At 42.6% G+C, this 19,641-nt stretch overlaps 1 protein-coding gene across 4 annotated transcripts in view; it reads right to left on the reverse strand.

Moving 5' to 3' along the window:
* LOC129863675 (calcium/calmodulin-dependent protein kinase type II subunit beta-like) overlaps positions 1-19,641 on the reverse strand; it is a 70,440-nt gene that overhangs the window by 46,567 nt on the left and 4,232 nt on the right. For all 4 annotated transcript variants that reach the window (XM_055935825.1, XM_055935824.1, XM_055935823.1 and 1 more), the window contains exons 3-6: positions 16,061-16,120; positions 15,803-15,857; positions 12,827-12,892; positions 9,342-9,414 (exon numbers count right to left, since the gene is read on the reverse strand). In XM_055935825.1, coding sequence (XP_055791800.1) covers positions 9,342-9,414; positions 12,827-12,892; positions 15,803-15,857; positions 16,061-16,120 — 254 coding nt within the window. The remainder of the gene's footprint in view (positions 1-9,341; positions 9,415-12,826; positions 12,893-15,802; positions 15,858-16,060; positions 16,121-19,641) is intronic.

The raw sequence follows: 19,641 nt of genomic DNA on the forward strand, positions 1-19,641 counted from the left end.
TCCATATGTGTTATTTCATCGTTTTGATGTCTTCATTATTATTCTACAATGTAGAAAATAGTAAAAATGTAGAAAATGCATTGAATGAGTAGGTGTTCTAAAACTTTTGACCGGTAGTGTACACACACAGAGAGACACACACAAGCATCCACACACACACACACACACACACACACACACACACACACACACACACACACACACACACACACACACACACACACACACACACACACACACACACACAGATGGTCCCATCGTTAACAGACGTGTCAGTTTGTAATTTATTTGTTTCTTTATTAGGAACCAATCTGTCTGTTAACAGCTGTGTTCTGGTGCTGTGGTTAGCCAGTGCTAACAGTCACATACACATACATACAAACACACACACACACTCACTCACAAACAGATAGTGATCTACTGTAGCAGTGTTACCAATGCAGCATGTGGCAATTATTGAGAGTAATTGATTTGTGGCATGCAGGGCAGAGGAGGGAAAGAGGAGGGGGGTGTGTGTGTGTGTGTGTGTGTCTGTGTGTGTGTGTGTGTGTGTGTGTGTGTGTGTGTGTGTGTGTGTGTGTGTGTGTGTGTGTGTGTGTGTGTGTGTGTGTGTGTGTGTGTGTGTGTGTGTGTGTGTGTGTGTGTGTGTATGGGTTTGTTTGTTCTAGTGTCACTGTTAGCTTAAGGAGGGGAACAGGAGTATTGTAGTATTGTATTATTATGCACATTCACTGACAGCAGAGTGGGCTGATTCAATGAGATACGGATTATCATTCAACCTCACTATCACAAACACACACACTAACTTGTGTGGTTTGCTGTGGTGGTGTTCTCGGGTGGAAGTTAGGCTGAGAAAGTGGGTGAGAGAGAGCGAGAGAACAATGTAGGCTGTAGACTACACACTGTAAAGGTCATCTAATACACACTAACAGAAGTAGGCCCTATGTTATCTATAAAGCACATAGCGATACTGCAGCAATCATTGTGCACTATTGATCCACAACATATAGTAGATAGATAGTTGCCAGGGTGTGTGTATGCGTGCGTGCCTGTTACGTGAGTGTGTGTGTGTGTGTGTGTGTGTGTGTGGGTATATACACTGCTCAAAAAAATAAAGGGAACACTTAAACAACACAATGTAACTCCAAGTCAATCACACTTCTGTGAAATCAAACTGTCCACTTAGGAAGCAACACTGATTGACAATAAATTTCACATGCTGTAGTGCAAATGGAATAGACAAAAGGTGGAAATTATAGGCAATTAGCAAGACACCCCCAAAAAAGGAATGATTCTGCAGGTGGTGACCACAGACCACTTCTCAGTTCCTATGCTTCCTGGCTGATATTTTGGTCACTTTTGAATGCTGGCGGTGCTCTCACTCTAGTGGTAGCATGAGACAGAGTCTACAACCCACACAAGTGGCTCAGGTAGTGCAGTTCATCCAGGATGGCACATCAATGCGAGCTGTGGCAAAAAGGTTTGCTGTGTCTGTCAGCGTAGTGTCCAGAGCATGGACGCGCTACCAGGAGACAGGCCAGTACATCAGGAGACGTGGAGGAGGCCGTAGGAGGGCAACAACCCAGCAGCAGGACCGCTACCTCCGCCTTTGTGCAAGGAGGTGCACTGCCAGCGCCCTGCAAAATGACCTCCAGCAGGCCACAAATGTGCATGTGTCTGCTCAAACGGTCAGAAACAGACTCCATGAGGGTGGTATGAGGGCCCGACATCCACAGGTGGGGGTTGTGCTTACAGCCCAACACCGTGCAGGACGTTTGGCATTTGCCAGAGAACACCAAGATTGGCAAATTCGCCACTGGCGCCCTGTGCTCTTCACAGATGAAAGCAGGTTCACACGCACATGTGTAACGGTCCTGACCTGTTTTATGTTGTTTTTTATGTGTTTATGGTCAGGGCATGTGTTTTGGGTGGGCAGTCTATGTTATCTGTTTCTATGTTGGTTTTGGGTTGCCTGGTATGGCTCTTGATTAGAGGCAGGTGGTTTGCATTTTCCTCTAATTAAGAGTCATATTTAGGTAGGGCGTTCTCACTGTTTGTTTGTGGGTGATTGTCTCCTGTGTCGTGTCGATGTATGTACCATACGGGACTGTTTGGCTGTTCGTTTCGATGTAGTCTGTTTCCTGTCTGTGAGTTTTACGTTTTAGTTAAGTAAGTTCATGTTCAGGTTTTGTCGTCCACGTCGTTTTCTTGTTTTGTAGTTTTGAAAGTGTTTTGTTTTGTTTCGTGTTGCCATCGTGTATAAATAAAGTGATGGCTTATTTCCCAAATGCTGCGTTTTGGTCTGAAGATCCTTCTCTCCTCTCCTCGTCCGAGGATGAGGAGAGCGACAGCCGTAACAACATGTGACAGACGTGACAGTCTGGAGACGCCGTGGAGAACGTTCTGCTGCCTGCAACATCCTCCAGCACGACCGGTTTAGCAGTGGGTCAGTCATGGTGTGGGGTGGCATTTCTTTGGGGGGCCGCACAGCCCTCCATGTGCTCGCCAGAGGTAGCCTGACTGCCATTAGGTACCGAGATGAGATCCTCAGACCCCTTGTGAGACCATATGCTGGTGCGGTTAGCCCTGGTTTCCTCCTAATGTAAGACAATGCTAGACCTCATGTGGCTGGAGTGTGTCAGCAGTTCCTGCAAGAGGAAGGCATTGATGCTATGGACTGGCCCGCCCGTTCCCCAGACCTGAATCCAATTGAGCACATCTGGGACATCATGCCTCGCTCCATCCACCAACGCCACGTTGCACCACAGACTGTCCAGGAGTTGGCGGATGCTTTAGTCCAGGTCTGGGAGGAGATCCCTCAGGAGACCATCCGCCACCTCATCAGGAGCATGCCCAGGCGTTGTAGGGAGGTCATACCGGCACGTGGAGGCCACACACACTACCGAGCCTCATTTTGACTTGTTTTAAGGACATTACATCAAAGTTGGATCAGCCTGTAGTGTGGTTTTCCACTTTAATTTTGAGTGTGACTCCAAATCCAGACCTTCATGGGTTGATAAATTTGATTTCCATTGATAATTTTTGTGTGATTTTGTTGTCAGCACATTAAACTACGTAAAGAAAAAAGTATTTAATAAGAATATTTCATTCATTCAGATCTAGGATGTGTTATTTTAGTGTTCCCTTTATTTTTTTGAGCAGTGTATATATATATATATATATATACACATACACATACACATACACACACACACACTACCATTCAAAAGTTTGGGGTCACTTAGAAATGTCCTTGTTTTTGAAAGAAAAGCACATTTTTTGTCAATTAAAATAAAGATCAAATTGATCAGAAATACAGTGTAGACATTGTTAATGTTGTAAATGGCTGCAAATGACTATACTCCTCCCTCCACAGAACAGAGCAAACTGTCTCTAACCAGAATAGAAAGAGGAGTGGGAGGCCCAGTGCATAACAGAGCAAGAGGACAAGTACATTCGAGTGTCTAGTTTGAGAAACAGACGCCTCACAAGTCCTCAACTGGCAGCTTCATTAAATAGTACCCGCAAAAACACCAGTCTCATCGTCAACAGTGAAGAGGCGACTCCGGGATGCTGGCCTACACACACCAGCCAGGTCGTTCAAGATCCACTGCGAGATTAGCAGCCAGGTCACCGTCCATCCATGTCTGAGGATGTCGGGAGATGATGTGGAAGCCGGCCATTAGGGGCAGCTGTTACCTTCAAGTAGGTTTCGGTTTTGCTAGGGCGTTGTGAATGGCAGATGGGCGTAAGCCTAAACCTAAACTTAACCCAAAAACCTTACCTAACTTTAACCCTAACCCTAGCTCCTAAACCTAGCTCTTAACATAATTTAACCCTTATTCTAACCTTAACCCTAAACCCCCTAGAAATAGCATTTGACCCTGTGGGTACTAACAAAATGTCCCCAGTTGGTCACATTTGTGTTCGTTTACTATTCTTGTGGGGACTTCTGGTACCCACAAGAATAGTTAAACATGTCCACACACACACACAGTGGAACTGTGTTAATACCAGTGGGACTGCTGTATAATGTCAGCATGACCGCAGATCTATCTCAGAGTGTAGAGAGCAGTTTTATTAGACTTTATTAGGCATTTCTATTGTGTTAGGAGCATGACAGGTTTGTAGAAAGTCGATCCTAACCTATTCTTATGCCTTGACAATTACACACATCTATGTCTTACTATACTTTAATTGATTCCAATTCAAAATCCTATTTCTCCTAACCCTAGCCCTAACCCTTATCCTACTCCTAACCCTAACTAACTCAAATGCCTAAAGTAGCTTTTTTAGAAGTGAGGACCGGCAAAATGTCCTCGCTTCACTGAATTTTAGTTGGCTTACTATTCTTGTGAGGACACACACACACACACACACACACACAATCTCTTTTCATCCAGCTGACACCAAGATACACACACAATTACATTTTTTTTTTTTGCGCTTTGGTGCAATTTTCACAAGTATGTGGTAAATGTTCACAACTCTTGTACACGCCTCAAAACTCAAAGCACATTTTCATTTGACTAAGTACAACACACAAATGACTAAAATTGCATTGGCCAATACAGCACTGTAATACCATAATATATGCCATTTATTTAGCAGAAACTTTTATCCAACATGAGAACAGTCCACACATTTTGATATGTGAACACAGTGGGAATCGAACCCACAACTCTGGTGTTGCTAGTGCCATGAGCTCATGAACTGAGCCACTTACAGGACCACTACAATACGTAAGTACAATGCAAAACTGTCAAATTCAATACAGAATTACAATACAGGTGGAAGATGTATGATTGCCATCCCCATGAGCGTACCATCCTCCTTCAGCCCATGGATATCTTGGTTATGTGCTTAGGGTCGTTGTCCTGTTGGATAGTGAACCTTCACCCCAGTCTGAGGTCCTGAGCGCTCTGGAGCAGGTTTTCATCAAGGATCTCTTTGTACTTTGCTCCGTTTATCTTTCCCTCGATCCTGACTAGTCTCCCTGATTGGTGGAGTGCTGCAGAGATGGTTGTCCTTCTGGAAGGTTCTCCCATCTCCACAGAGGAACTCTGGAGCTCTGTCAAAGTGACCATCAGGTTTTTGGTCACCTCTCTGACCAAGGCCGGTCTCCCTCGATTGCTCAGTTTGGCTGGGAGGCCAGCTCTAGGAAAAGCCTTGGTGGTTTCAAACTTCTCTAATTTAAGAATGATGGACGCCACTGTTTTCTTGAGGACCTTCAACGCTGCAGACATTTTTTGGTACCCTTCCCCAGATCTGTGCCTCGACACAATCCTGTCTCGGAGCACTACGGACAATTCCTTCGACCTCATGGCTTGGTTTTTGCTCTGACATGCTCTGTCAACTGTGGGACCTTATACAGACAGGTGTGTGCCTTTTCAAATCATGTCCAATCAATTGAATTTACCACAGGACTCCAATCAAGTTGTAGAAACATCTCAAGGATGATCAATGGAAATAGAATGCACCTGAGCTATATTTCAAATCTCATAGCAAAGGGTCTGAATACTTCGTTAAATTGTTTTATAAACGTGCAAAAATTTCAAATAAAAAATCAGTTTTTACTGTTTTGTGGGGTATTGTGTGTAGATCCATGAATGCCTTCAACTTAAATGTGTCTTCCGCATTTAACCCAACCCCTCTGAATCAGTGTGGTGCGTGGGGCTGCCTTAATCGACATCCACGTCTTCAGCGCCCGGGGAACAGTGGGTTAACTGCCTTGCTCAAGGCCAGAACGACAGATTTTTACCTTGTCAGCTTGGGGATTCGATCCAGCAACCTTTCGGTTACTGGCCCAACGCTCTAACCACTAGGCTACCTGCCACCTCAACACTCTAACCACTAGGCTACCTGCCGCCTCTACACTCTAACCACTAGGCTACCTACCTGCCACCCTAGAATAAGGCTGCAATGTAACAAAATGTGGAATAAGTCAAGGGTTCTGAAAATTTTCCGAATGCACTGTATGTCAGGCTTGGATTCATCATGTATAAAAGTTTTCCCCCCAGGTGTATGAACATGATGGAATTTACTGCGATTTCGATGGGAACCTATGGCCAAATGCTCAAGATAGGCTTGATGCAAACCAGTAGCTGCTAAACGTTTTTTCTTCTTTCTATAATTTGATTACATTGTGAACGATGTCTTCAATGATCACACCTTTATTATCACATAGATATCACACAGAAATTATGGAAATGTGATGTTTAATCAATTTTAATGAGTAGTGCAAATGTTTTGCCTAATGTGATAACAGTGTAATTTACTGTACTTCACAATACTGTAGAATACTACATTCAAAGAGCATTTAAAAAAAAATGTATCTCACATTTTTTGCTATTGGATTAACTGGTTGTTAAAATAACTCATTTGAGAGATATCATTATGTTGTATTTTGGTGATTACGTTCCACAGTAAACTTGTTATTTTGGATCAATGGTTGTGTGGTGAACGATGGCAACAAGATTGGCTGCGTTACTAGTGTTACCAGTGGCTGCGTTACTAGTGTTCAACATACAGTTGAAGTCGGAAGTTTACATACACCTTAGCTAAATACATTTAAACTCAGTTTTTCACAATTCCTGACATTTGATCCTAGTAAAAATTCCCTGTCTTAGGTAGTTAGGATCACCACTTTATTTTAAGAATGTGAAATGTCAGAATAATAGTAGGGAGAATTATATGTTTCCGCTTTTATTTATTTCATCACATTCCCAGTGGGTCAGAAGTTTACATACACTCAATTAATATTTGATAGCATTGCCTTCAAATTGTTTCGGGTAGCGTTTCGGGTAGCCTTCCACAAGCTTCCCACAATAAGTTGGGTGAATTTTGGCCCATTCCTTCTGGCAGAGCTGGTGGAACTGAGTCAGGTTTGTAGGCCTCCTTGCTCGCACACGCTTTTTCAGTTCTGCCCACAAATTTTCTATAGGATTGAGGTCAGAGCTTTCTGATGGCCACTCCAATAACTTGACTTTGTTGTCCTCATTTTGCCACAACTTTGGAAGTATGCTTGAGGTCATTGTCCATTTGGAAGACCCATTTGCGACCAAGCTTTAACTTCATGACTGATGTCTTGAGATGTTGTTTCAGTATACAGATGTAGTCAGAAGTTTACATACACTTAGGTTGGAGTCATTAAAACGAATTTTTCAACCACTCCACAAATTTCTTGTTAACAAACTATAGTGATGACCATCATTATGTTTGGAGGAAAAAGGGGGAGGCTTGCAAGCCGAAGAACACCATCCCAACCGTGAAGCACGGGGGTGGCAGCATCATGTTCTGGGGGTGCTTCACTGCACAAAATAGATGGCATCAAAATAGATGGCATCATGAGGTTGGAAAATTAGCCTCCTCCTTTTTCCTCCAAACATAACGATGGTCATTATGGCCAAACAGTTCTATTTTTGTTTCATCAGACCAGAGGACATTTCTCCAAAAAGTACGATCTTTGTAGTCTGGCTTTTTATGGCGGTTTTGGAGCAGTGGCTTCTTCCTTGCTGAGCGGCCTTTCAGGTTATGTAGATATAGGACTCGTTTTACTGTGGATATAGATACTTTTGTACCTGTTTCCTCCAGCATCTTCACAAGGTCCTTTGCTGTTGTTCTGGGATTGATTTGCCATTTTCATACCAAAGTACGTTCATCTCTAGGAGACAGAATGTATCTCCTTCCAGAGCGGTATGACGGCTGCGTGTTCCCATGGTTTTTATCCTTGCATACTATTGTTTGTACAGATAAACGTGGTACCTTTAGACATTTGGAAATTGCTCCCAAAGATGAATCAGACTTGTGGGGGTTTACAATTTTTTTTTTTGAGGTCTTGGCTGATTTCTTCTGATTTTCTCATGATTTTCTCAAAGAGGCACTGAGTTTGAAGGTAGGCCTTGAAATACATCCACAGGTACACCCCCAATTGACTCAAATTATGTAAATTAGTTTATCAGAAGCTTCTAAAGCCATCACATCATTTTCTGGAATTTTCCAAGCTCTTTAAAGGCATAGTCAACTTAGTGTATGTAAACTTCTGACCCACTGGAATTATGATACAGTGAATTATAAGTGAAATAATCTGTCTGTAAACAAATGTTGGAAAAATTACTTGTCATGCACAAAGTAGATGTCCTAACCGACTTGCCAAAACTATAGTTTGTTAAAACTTATTTGGGGTAGGGGGCAGTATTTTCACGTCCAGATGAAAAGCATGCCCAGAGTAAACGGCCAGCTACAAAGCCATAAAAGCTAGAATATGCATATTATTAGTAGATTTGGATAGAAAACACTTTGAAGTTTCTAAAACTGTTTGAATGATGTCTGTGAGTATAACAGAACTCATATGGCAGGCAAAAACTTTAGAAAAAATCCAACCAGGAAGTGGGAAATCTGAGGTTGGTCGATTTTCAACTCAGCTCCTGTTGAAGATACAGTGGGATATTGGTAATGTTGCACTTCCTAACGCTTCCACTAGATGTCAACAGTCTTTAGAACCTTGTCTGATGCTTCTACTGTGAAGTGGGGCCGAAGGAGAGGGGAATGAGTAATGTCTATCATGACCTGAACATGCGCTGACCATGCACGTTCATGTGAGAGCAAGCTCTGTTCCATCGCACTTCTGAAGACAAAGGAATACTCCGGTTGGAACATTATTGAAAAAATTATGTGAAAAATATCCTAAAGATTGATTCAATACTTCGTTTGTCATGTTTTTACGGACTGTAATATAACTTTTTAAACTTTTCGTCCATACTATCCGCTGGACTTGCCCGCGCGTCGTGAGTTTGGAAAGTGTACTGAACGCTAGAACAACAAGGAGGAATTTGGACATAAATGATGGACATTATCGAACAAAACAAACATTTATTGTGGAGCTGGGATTCCTGGGAGTGCATTCTGATGAAGATCATCAAAGGTAAGTGAATGTTTATAATGTTATTTCTGACTTCTGTTGACTGCATAATATGGCGGATATATTTGTGTCTTGATTGGGCTCTGAGCGCCGACTCAGATTATTGCATAGTTTGCTTTTTCCGACACTGTAGCTGGATTTACAACAAGTGTATCTTTAAAATGGTGTAAAATACATGTATGTTTGAGGAATTTTAATTATGAGATTTCTGTTGTTTTGAATTTGGCGCCCTGCAGTTTCACTGGCTGTTGAAGAGGTGGGACGCTACCGTCTCACGTACCCTAGAGAGTTTTTAACAAGAAATGTGTGAAGTGGTTGAAAAACGATTTTTAATGACTCCAACCTAAGTGTATGTAAACTTCCGACTTCAACTGTACTTGTGAAAATAGTGCCAAAGTGATAAAAATAATCTGTAACTCACCTTGAGGTCCCTGTGTACCACGCCCGACTGGTGACAGTGCAGCACGGCCTCCAGGATCTGCTGGATGCAGTGACTGTATAACAACACCAGGGGGAGTCGGTTAGTCTCTGCCAATGTGCTGCATCTGATCTGTGTTCCGTGTGGTGTATTGCAGTGCTTTTAAATTGTGCAAGACAAATTATGTCCTATTCTATTTAAGTCCCAAAAGTGGAAACTCCAAGCTAAAATCAAGCACCCCTCAAATGTCAAGTATTTGAAGGTATTTGATACACGCACACTTGTACAGTAAAAGTGCATGAACATGTCAATACACCCACGGCTCAAGTCCACTCCTGCGTCTCTCTGTCCTGAATGACATTCTGTGTTATCACTGGACTACAAAGGAGTGGATGCTCTTGATAATCAGCACACCTAAAACACTCCACATTGACTTGAGAACAGTGGAACCTGCCACAGAGTGTGTGTGAACACCTGCCAGCGAGATGTTGAGGAGGAACTGCACTATACGAGTCAGGCAGCGTAGGAGTGCGCCTGCATGCCTGAGTGCGTCCGTGTGTGGGCGTTTATGTATCGGTGTGATCCTGTACATCCTGCTAGTGGGGTATCCTCCATTTTGGGATGGAGCCTATGACGTGAGTTACACAGACACATTCGCATGCAAGCGCACACTCACAAGCAGACAAACACTCTGTCACCTCTGTCTATTAATCTGTTTGACAAAAGGAAGGGTCTGTGTCTCTGTGTGTGTGTGTGTGTGTGTGTGTGTGTGTGTGTGTGTGTGTGTGTGTGTGTGTGTGTGTGTGTGTGTGTGTGTGTGTGTGTGTGTGTGTGTGTGTGTGTGTGTGTGTGTGTGTGTGTGTGTGTGTGAGACGTGACAGTGTGGTTGTGTTTAGGAGAGGCTATGTCTACCTTGGTGACTTTCTCTGGCTTATTTATTTAAAAACTGTATCAAATACAAAGTAGAAAATATACTTCACCAAATGATAACAATTACAATTTCAAATGTTAATTTCACTCCCAGTTTCTTTGACTGAGAAATACTTTCCCTCCAACTCTCTTGATCTCTGACTTTCACTTTCTTTTGTTGCCACGAGCAAATACAACCAGTCTTGGATATGCAGACAGACGGAGAGAGAACACATGCAATGCGGGCAAAAATCTGAACACACACACTCAGGGTAGGGCAATGTAGCAAATTTCACACACCATGAAATATGTATGTGCACATCCAATCTTTTCTCAATTTCCTCTACCCCTCATACAGTACTCCCTCTATCCTTGCTATTTTCTAACTCACCTCTTTCACTCTGTCCAATTTCCCTTTCTCTCTCTCTCCCACCCCCACACAACGCCTCCACAGTCAAATTGATTTAAGTCTCACTCCTGAGGGGCAAGTCTGTCTGTCTGTCTGTCTGCAAGAAGTGCTCAGTGCAATGGAAAGGTAAAACTGAGTAACATTGAACAGGAGAGAGGGAGAGTAAGAGACAGAGAGAGAGAGACTCAAAATGGCAATGTTTCCCATGACAATTTTATTTTTTATTTAACCTTTATTTATTTTTGATTTTTCACCCCTTTTTTCTCCCCATTTGCGTGGTATCCAATTGGTAGTAGTTACAGTCCTGTCTCATCGCTGCAACTCCCGTACGGACTCGGGAGAGGCGAAGGTTGAGAGCCATGTCCTCTGAAACACAATCCAACCAAGCCGCACTGCTTCTTGACACAATGCCCATCCAACCCGGAAGCCAGCCGCACCAATGTGTCGGAGGAAACACCGTACACCTGGTGACCGTGTCAGCGTGCACTGCACCCGGCCCGCCATAGGAGTCCCTAGTGTGCGATGAGACAAGGATATCCCGACCGGTCAAACCCTCCCTAACCCGGACGACGCTGGGACAATTGTGCACCGCCCCATGGGCTGCCCAGTCGCGGCCGGCTGCGACAGAGCCTGGACTCGAACCTAGAATCTCTAGTGACGCGTCTAGCACTGAGATGCAGTGCCTTAGACCGCTGCGCCACTCGGGAGCCCATGGTGTATGGGGTACATGCGCTGAAAAATGGCTATAAAACTGGCATAGGATGGGTGGGAGATAACACAATGGGTGTTTCTGCACGAATCATAGAGGTAGAAAGAGGACTCATCTTTATATCTGTACCATTATAGTGTCTGTGACAGCATGGGCAGTGCCACTGAGGCTACAAATCCCCATTCAGTTGACTATTTTAAAATGGTGGATGATGTCAATGTCCAATAGCAAATGGCAATGTCCATGATAAAACAGGTTATATCCATGATCTCTATGGCAAGAATACGAAGGAGAGAGGAGGGTAACCTTTGACCATGTATTAATTGATCTGACTTTATTAAACAACACCATTCGCCAGAGTAGCCTGTAATTCTCTGTAGAGCAGTCTGTGTGTAATGTAGATAATTCTGCACATGGGCAGAAGCTCAGATTTGTTGCTATTGGGAAGAGGGTTCCAGAGAATTCGGGAAATGCAGCCTCTACGTAATTAGCATTCTAAGTAACGTAATTGAATATAATAGCATAGTATAATGCTACTTCAAGACAACAACAAAAAATCACATAATTTCTTATGAGATTTCAGGTTGATTGTGCGAATGGTCGCATTTCTCTCATGAGGCACGCCACTAGGTAAAACGTGTGCTTGGATTGAAACAAAACAGTTAGAATAGGCCAACAGTTTGTTAAAAGCAGTTAGCTATGGTAGCTATGTCTAATAAGGTGGAAGTAAAAACAAAATGCCGTTACATAGTCACTTATAGAAGAGGGCAGTGTAACCAAACCGCTTTTTCTATTCCCAACACGAACAGATAGTTTTACGACACATGATTGGCTCTTGGTACAAGGAACCAAACAGTTGATTGGTGCATTGCAAAAAAACGGCAGAAGACAAGACTGAACGAAAAAAATAGCAACTGTTCATTTGCCAGGTGCCCCAGCTATAGTTATTCTCCACATACTAACAACGACACTATCTTATGATGTATTTCTGCATCACATTGATGGGATGTCGCTTAATTTGTTGAATCTATCAGTTTCCCGCAACAAACAACAACTAGCTAGCTAACATAGCGTGGTAGCTCGTTCCCGTGCTATCTACAGTAGGTTAGTCATGAAAGCTGGAAAGGTTAGTTAGCTGCTAGCCAATCAATCTAGAAGCCTGGCTTTTTATTCGGGTTATGACGTTCTGTTTTGTATGTGTTGTAAACGTTGACTCCTCACGCTTTGATTGGTGTAGCTAATATTGCACCGATCTAGCTATGTTAGCTAACTTGGCTAAGTAGGTCATAGAATGTGAGCCAAACAGACGGTAAGTTATTAGCTCACGTTAGCTAGTAAAACTCAGAATGACACTGGCTGTAAGTCAGGTGCAGAAAGCCCTCGAATTGAATTGAGAGAGAGAGAGAGCACATGATAGAGCAAGCTGATGGAAGAGGGTGAACTGTTTAAAAAGGTGTTTACCTGGCATCTGCTTCACTGTAGTACTCTCTGGCCACAATGTCCTCAAACAGCTCTCCACCTGTCACTCTACAACACAAAGAGACTAGTTTACACACACACACACACACACACACACACACACACACACACACACACACACACACACACACACACACACACACACACACATCCTTCCAAAAAAAAAACGTGGCAATCCAGTTTCACATGTGAAAATCACATTGAGCTTAAACATATTTTCACATTATTACATTCAGTATTACATTCAGAATAAAAAACCTAACCTATATTTAACGAGGCAAGTCAATTAAGAACAAATTCTTACAATGACGGCCTACTCCGGACGATGCTGGGCCAATTGTGCGCCGCCCTATGGGACTCCCAATCACGACCGGACGTGATACAGCCTGGATTCAAACCAGGTACTATAGTGACGCCTCTTGCACTGAGATGCAGTGCCTTAGACCACCGCGCCCTCGGGAGCCCGGATGTTAACACCCCCTTTTCACATGTGCAGAGAATAACGTGTTTTCACCTCACAAGTGAATTGCAAGTTCACATTTGAAGAACATGAATATGTGAAAATCACATTTGCAGTTTAACGTGTAAGAAAACTCTTCAAACTTTCACAATTGCAAGTTTACATGTGGGGGTGAAATAGTGTTATTCTCTTCACTTGTGAAAAGGTGGCAATGTTTCCACAAGTGGAATTGCAAATTCTGTAATGTCATTCTGTAAAAAGGTTACTTACCCTAATAATTATTCCTGAGCCATCCACTCCATTATTATTATTATTGTAATCCTCCATAGTTTTGAATTGATATACATGTACTTAGCGCTACCATTATGGATAGGCATCTCTCTCTGTTACTACTGCAGACACCCACCTCTTTTCTTCGTACGTCGGTCCGTGACCATTGGAAGAAGCCCATTGAAAAGAACAGAGAAGCTAGCTCTCTGTGTCTCCTTGTTTTTTATCCTGTTTTCTGTTTCTTACGGATGGTTGTTTTTTCAAAATCAAGAGATAACATGTTTAACTAAACTGTGTTGAGTTTTCTGTTCATTTTGATGTATAATTTTTGATGTATAATTTAATTGTTTTGACCGAGTGAAAAACTAGTGAGATTTTCCTATTTACATGAGTGTAGCCAAGCTAAGTAGCTAGCTTGTGTACATTTGTGTACATATGAACTACGCTAATGATGTATTTTAGAAGGTAACTTTTTGCGAAATGTATATCTAATGGTTGCATGCTAATTGCTAACTGCTAGCTAGCTTAGTGATAGGCACTAGCTAGCCTTCCATTTCTTCCTAGCTAGCTATTTTTAGCTTCTGTTTTTGTTAGCTGTCCATTGTTTTTTGTTACATTTAATGAACAGGCTTAAAAGGGATTTTAACGTATTTGAAAGTGTGGCATGTTTGCTTTTGTAAATGTGTTTGCTTATAGAATGAATGTAAACAGATACTTTTCTACAAAGAGATGGTTTTGAAATAGGGCAATCAGAGTTAGTCAGTTAACTTAACCGCCTCATCTGAAAGCATTCAAAATACACTGAAAACACCAAAATACATAATCTATACAGCTAAAAACAACAAGGCGATGTCAAAATAAGTAGAATTTGAGGTTAAAGAAATTGTGCTTTATCAATTTACCTGATTTCGCTAATCGTTACTTTGGACAAACTCAAAACGTAAATATTCTTGTAATGCGTTTTTAACTAGGCAAGTCAGTTAAGAACAAATTCTTATTTACAATGACGGCCTACCCCGGCCAAACCCGGACAACGCTGGGCCAATTGTGCGCCGCCCAATTGTGCACCGCCCAATGGGACTCCCAATCACGGCCGGATGTGATACAGCCGGGATTCGAACCAAGGTCTGTAGTGATGCCTCTTACACTGACATGCAGTGCCTTAGAACGCTGCGCCACTTTTTATATAAAAAATGTTTTTACCAAATTCTGTATTTGCGATTAATCAGAGCAAATCCTGCGATTAACTCAATTAACTTTTGTTTAAGTTTGACAGCCCTATATTGAATTGAACAGTCAATAGAACATAAACTCAGTGCCCCTCTAACGGTCAAGACATTGGCTTCTCCCGTGGGAGACCCGGGTTCTAATCCTGCCGGTTACAAAAGCACATGTGAAACTTAGAATATCACATGTGAAATGTTGGGAAACCACTATTTTGTGTTCACGTGAAAAATCCATGTGAAACTTCACAAGTTAACGAAAAACACTTTTCACGTGATTTGTTCATTCATGTGTGTTCGTGTCCAAAAACCACGTGCTTTTTCTTACATAGGTTTTTTCAGGTGATTGTTTTACATATATTTTTTTAAGGACACACACACACACACACACACACACACACACACACACCACATATAGTGACATGCACAAATGCACGCACGCACGCATGCAAGCACACACAACCAAACATGCATGCACATGCACGCACACACCGGAGGGGGATGTCCTCATTAGGGGGAAACCCTCGGCTCTGCAGGAATCTCTCTGGCGGTGTTGCCATGGAGACAGGCTCCACTGCGGGGCAGTATGTGGGTGTGTGTGTGTGTGTGTGTGTGTGTGTGTGTGTGTGTGTGTGTGTGTGTGTGTGTGTGTGTGTGTGTGTGTGTGTGTGTGTGTGTGTGTGTGTGTGCGCGCGTGAGTGAGTGTGTGTGTGTTTGTGTGCATGTGTGGAAGGCTAAAGATGGAACTGAGTGTGTGCAAAGGGGGGATGGTTATGTAATTGGGGGAAATCTCCTTGGAAACGGGGAGAGAAGGACCGAAAAAGAGGAGCGAGAAGAAGCAATGAAGAAGGAAGAGGAGAGGGGGAGGATGAGAGGAGAGGGAGATAAGAAGGAAGGCGAGAAGAAAAGGAAGGAAAATGGGATGGAAGGGAAAGAGAATGGGGAGAGGAAGAATAGGAGGGAGGGATAAAATATATTAAGAAGGATGTGAGTGCTGCCACTCACAGGTCAAACAGAAGGTAGTGGAAGCCCTCCTCTGATATACTGTCATGGAGACGAACTAGAGAGAGAGATATATAGAGAGAGAGAGAGAGAGAGAGAGAGAGAGAGGGTGGGTGGGTAGGGAGAACCGAGTGAGAGAGAGGGGGGGAAAAGAGGAGGGAGAAAAGAGAGATAGGTGGAGAACGTCAGCAGAAAGCATTCTCTATTCTATTCCTGTGCTGCAGCAGCACCAGCAGCAGGGAGAGAGTTACAAGTACTGACCGATGTTGGAGTGTTTGAGCAATCTGCAGATCCTGGCTTCTCGCTCCAGCTTCTGGTGATCTGAGGGCAGAAGATGGAGATATAATCTTGGTACAATCATATCATAATATGATGCAATATTATCTCAAGAGAAGGATATCAAATGTTTGCTGTAAGTGTATTCAACAGGAGGCGAGCAATATTGAAAAATATGAAGTCTCTATCAATATAAGTATGGGCGCACACACCCTCCTGCCCACATACAGTGTTGTATACACCCTGAGGGTTGCATTTGCCCATATTAAACTCCCCATAATAAGGGATGGAGGGAGAGGGGAAGGAGTAGAACAAAGGAGACAAGAGGAGAGATACAGAATAGAGAGCAATAGAGAGATATTTCAGTTGAAATAAAGAAGAATCTGTTGACACACACAACCAATTTTTTCCCCCGGAGGGAAGTGTTGGCCTTTGTATGTAAATAATCCATTCATATCTTAGATATTAGGTTGTGTCAGAGATCAGGAGATAAAGGAGAGGGACATAGAATGGACAGTTGCGCAGACTGGGTTTGAACACATGCCTCCAGGGGCAAAGTGGGGTCCGGGGGCAAAGCACTACCATTAGATCAGCAACTACCACGAGTCATTTTGAAGTAAAAAAACGTTTTACTTGAAAAGGTTGAGAAACACAGCTTCGAGCCTGTTTTCCCCCTCTAGTCCAAGGTGTCCTCCTCCAGGCTCCAGCTGCAGCACAGAGCTCTGCAGTATCTGACCTACTAAAACTAGAACACTGTTGTACATGGTGGGTGCCACTGTGTTGTGTCAGGTAACACTTTCTGGGACTTCCACTGTAAACTGAGCAACGGGTACTATAGCGTTTTACAATATAGTACAACCCGGCCTTATATACTGTATAACAGCCAGTTCAGCTCAGCCCAGTTATGCCAGGGGTTTGTTCAATAGGGTGCAATGTTACAGAACGTTTAGAAAGAATTCTGTTATATAGAACATAATATGTACACACAGTACCGGTCAAAAGTTTGGGTTTTTCTTTATTTGTACTATTTTCTACATTGTCGAATAATAGTGAAGACATCAACACTATGAAATAACACATACGGAATGAAGTAGTAACCAAAAAGTGTTAAACAAATAAAAATATTTTTTGATTTTAGATTCTTCAAAGTAACCACCCGTTGCCTTGATGACAGCTTTGCAACCAGCTTCATGAGGAATGCTTTTCCAACAGTCTTGAGGGAGTTCCCACATATGCTGAGCACTTGTTGGCTTCTTTTCCCTCACTCTGCGGTCCAACTCATCCCAAACCATCTCAATTGGGTTGAGGTCGGGTGATTGTGGAGGCCACTCATCTGATGCAGCACTCCATCCCTCTCCTTCTTGGTCAAATAGCCCTTACACAGCCTGGAGGTGTGTTTTGGGTCATTGATCTATTGAAAAACAAATGATAGTCCCACTAAGCGCAAACCAGATGGGATGGCATGTCACTGCAGAATTCTGTGGTAGCAATGCTGGTTAAGTATGCCCTGATTTGAAAATAAATCACTGACAGTTACACCAGCAAAGCACCATCACACCTCCATGCTTCACGGTGGAAACCACACATGCGGAGATCATCCGTTTACCTACTCTGCGTCTCACAAAGATACGGCGGTTGGAACCAAAAATCTCAAATTTGGACTCACCAGACCAAAGATGTGTCTGTTACTTGAACTCCGCGAAGCATTTATTTGGGCTGCAATTTCTGAAGCTGGTAACTCTAATGAACTTATCCTCTGCAGAAGAGGTAACTCTGGATCTTCGTTTCCTGTGGCGGTTCTCATGAAAGCCAGTTTCATCATAGCGCTTGATGGTTTTTGCGACTGCTCTTAAAAGAAACTTTCAAAGTTCATGAAATGTTCCGGATTGACTGACCTTCATGTCTTAAAGTATAATGGACTGTCGTTTCTCTTTGCTTATTTGAGCTGTTCATGCCATAATATGGACTTGGTCTTTTACCAAATAGGGCTATCTTCTGTATACCACCCCTACGTTGTCACAACACAACCGATTGGCTCAAATACATTAAGGAAAGAAATTCCACAAATTACCTTTTAACAAGGCACACCTGTTAATTGAAATGCATTCCAGATGACTACCTCATGAAGCTGGTTGAGAGAATGAAAAGTGTGTGCAAAGTTGTCATCATTGCAAAGGGTGGCTACAATGAAAAATGAAAAATCTCAAATATAAAATATATCACTTTTTTGGTTACTACATGATTTATTTAATAGTTTTGATGTCTTCACTATTCATCTACAATGTAGAAAATAGTACAAATAAAGAAAAACCCTGGAATGAGTAGGTGTGTCCAAACTTTTGACTGGTACTGTATATTATACAGTTGAAGTCGGAAGTTTACATACACCTGAGCCAAATACATTTAAACTCAGTTTTTCACAATTCCTGACATTTAATCCAAGTAAAAATTCCCTGCCTTAGGTCAGTTACGATCACCACTTTATTTTAAGAACGTGAAATGTCAGAATAATAGTAGCAGAATAATAATAGAATGATTTATTTCAGCATTTATTTATTTAATCACATTCCCAGTGGGTCAGAAGTTTACATACACTCAATTTGTTTAACTTGGGTCAAACGTTTCGGCTAGCGTTCCACAAGCTTCCCACAATAAGTTAGGTGAATTTTGGCCCATTCCTCCTGACAGAGCTGGTGGAACTGAGTCAGGTTTGTAGGCCTCCTTGCTCGCACACGCTTTTTCAGTTCTCCCCACAAATTTTCTATAGGATTGAGGTCAGGGCTTTCTGATGGCCACTCCAATACATTGACTTTGTTGTCCTGAAGCCATTTTGCCACAACTTTGGAAGTATGCTTGGGGTCATTGTCCATTTGGAAGACCCATTTGCGATCAAGCTTTAACTTCCTGACTGATGTCTTGAAATGTTGCTTCAAAATATCCACATAATTTTCTGTCCCCATGATGCCATCTATTTTGTGAAGTGCACCAGTCCCTCCTGCAGCAAAGCACCCCGACAACATGATGCTGCCACCCTCATGCTTGGGATGGTGTTCTTCGGCTTGCAAGCCTCCCCCTTTTCTCTCCAAACATAACAATGGTCCTTATGGCCAAACAGTTCTATTTTTGTTTCATCAGACCAGAGGACATTCCTCCAAAAAGTATGATCTTTGTCCCCATGTGCAGTTGCAATCCGAAGTCTGGATTTTTTATGGCGGTTTTGGAGCAGTGGCTTCTTCCTTGCTGAGCGGCCTTTCAGGTTATGTCGATATAGGACTTGTTTTACTGTGGATATAGATACTTTTGTACCTGTTTCCTCCAGCATCTTCACAAGGTCCTTTGCTGTTATTCTGGGATTGATTTGCACTTTTCGCACCAAAGTACGTTCATCTCTAGGAGACAGAACGCGTCTCCTCCTGAGCGGTATGAGGGCTGCGTGGTCCCATGGTGTTTATACTTGCAAACTATTGTTTGTACAGATGAACGTGGTACCTTTAGGTGTTTGGAAATTTCTTGTGGAGGTTTACACATTTTTTTCTGAGGTCTTGGCTGATTTCTTTTGATTTTCC

Source organism: Salvelinus fontinalis, chromosome 10 (genome assembly GCF_029448725.1).
Source record: "Salvelinus fontinalis isolate EN_2023a chromosome 10, ASM2944872v1, whole genome shotgun sequence".
Lineage (NCBI taxonomy): Eukaryota > Metazoa > Chordata > Actinopteri > Salmoniformes > Salmonidae > Salvelinus > Salvelinus fontinalis.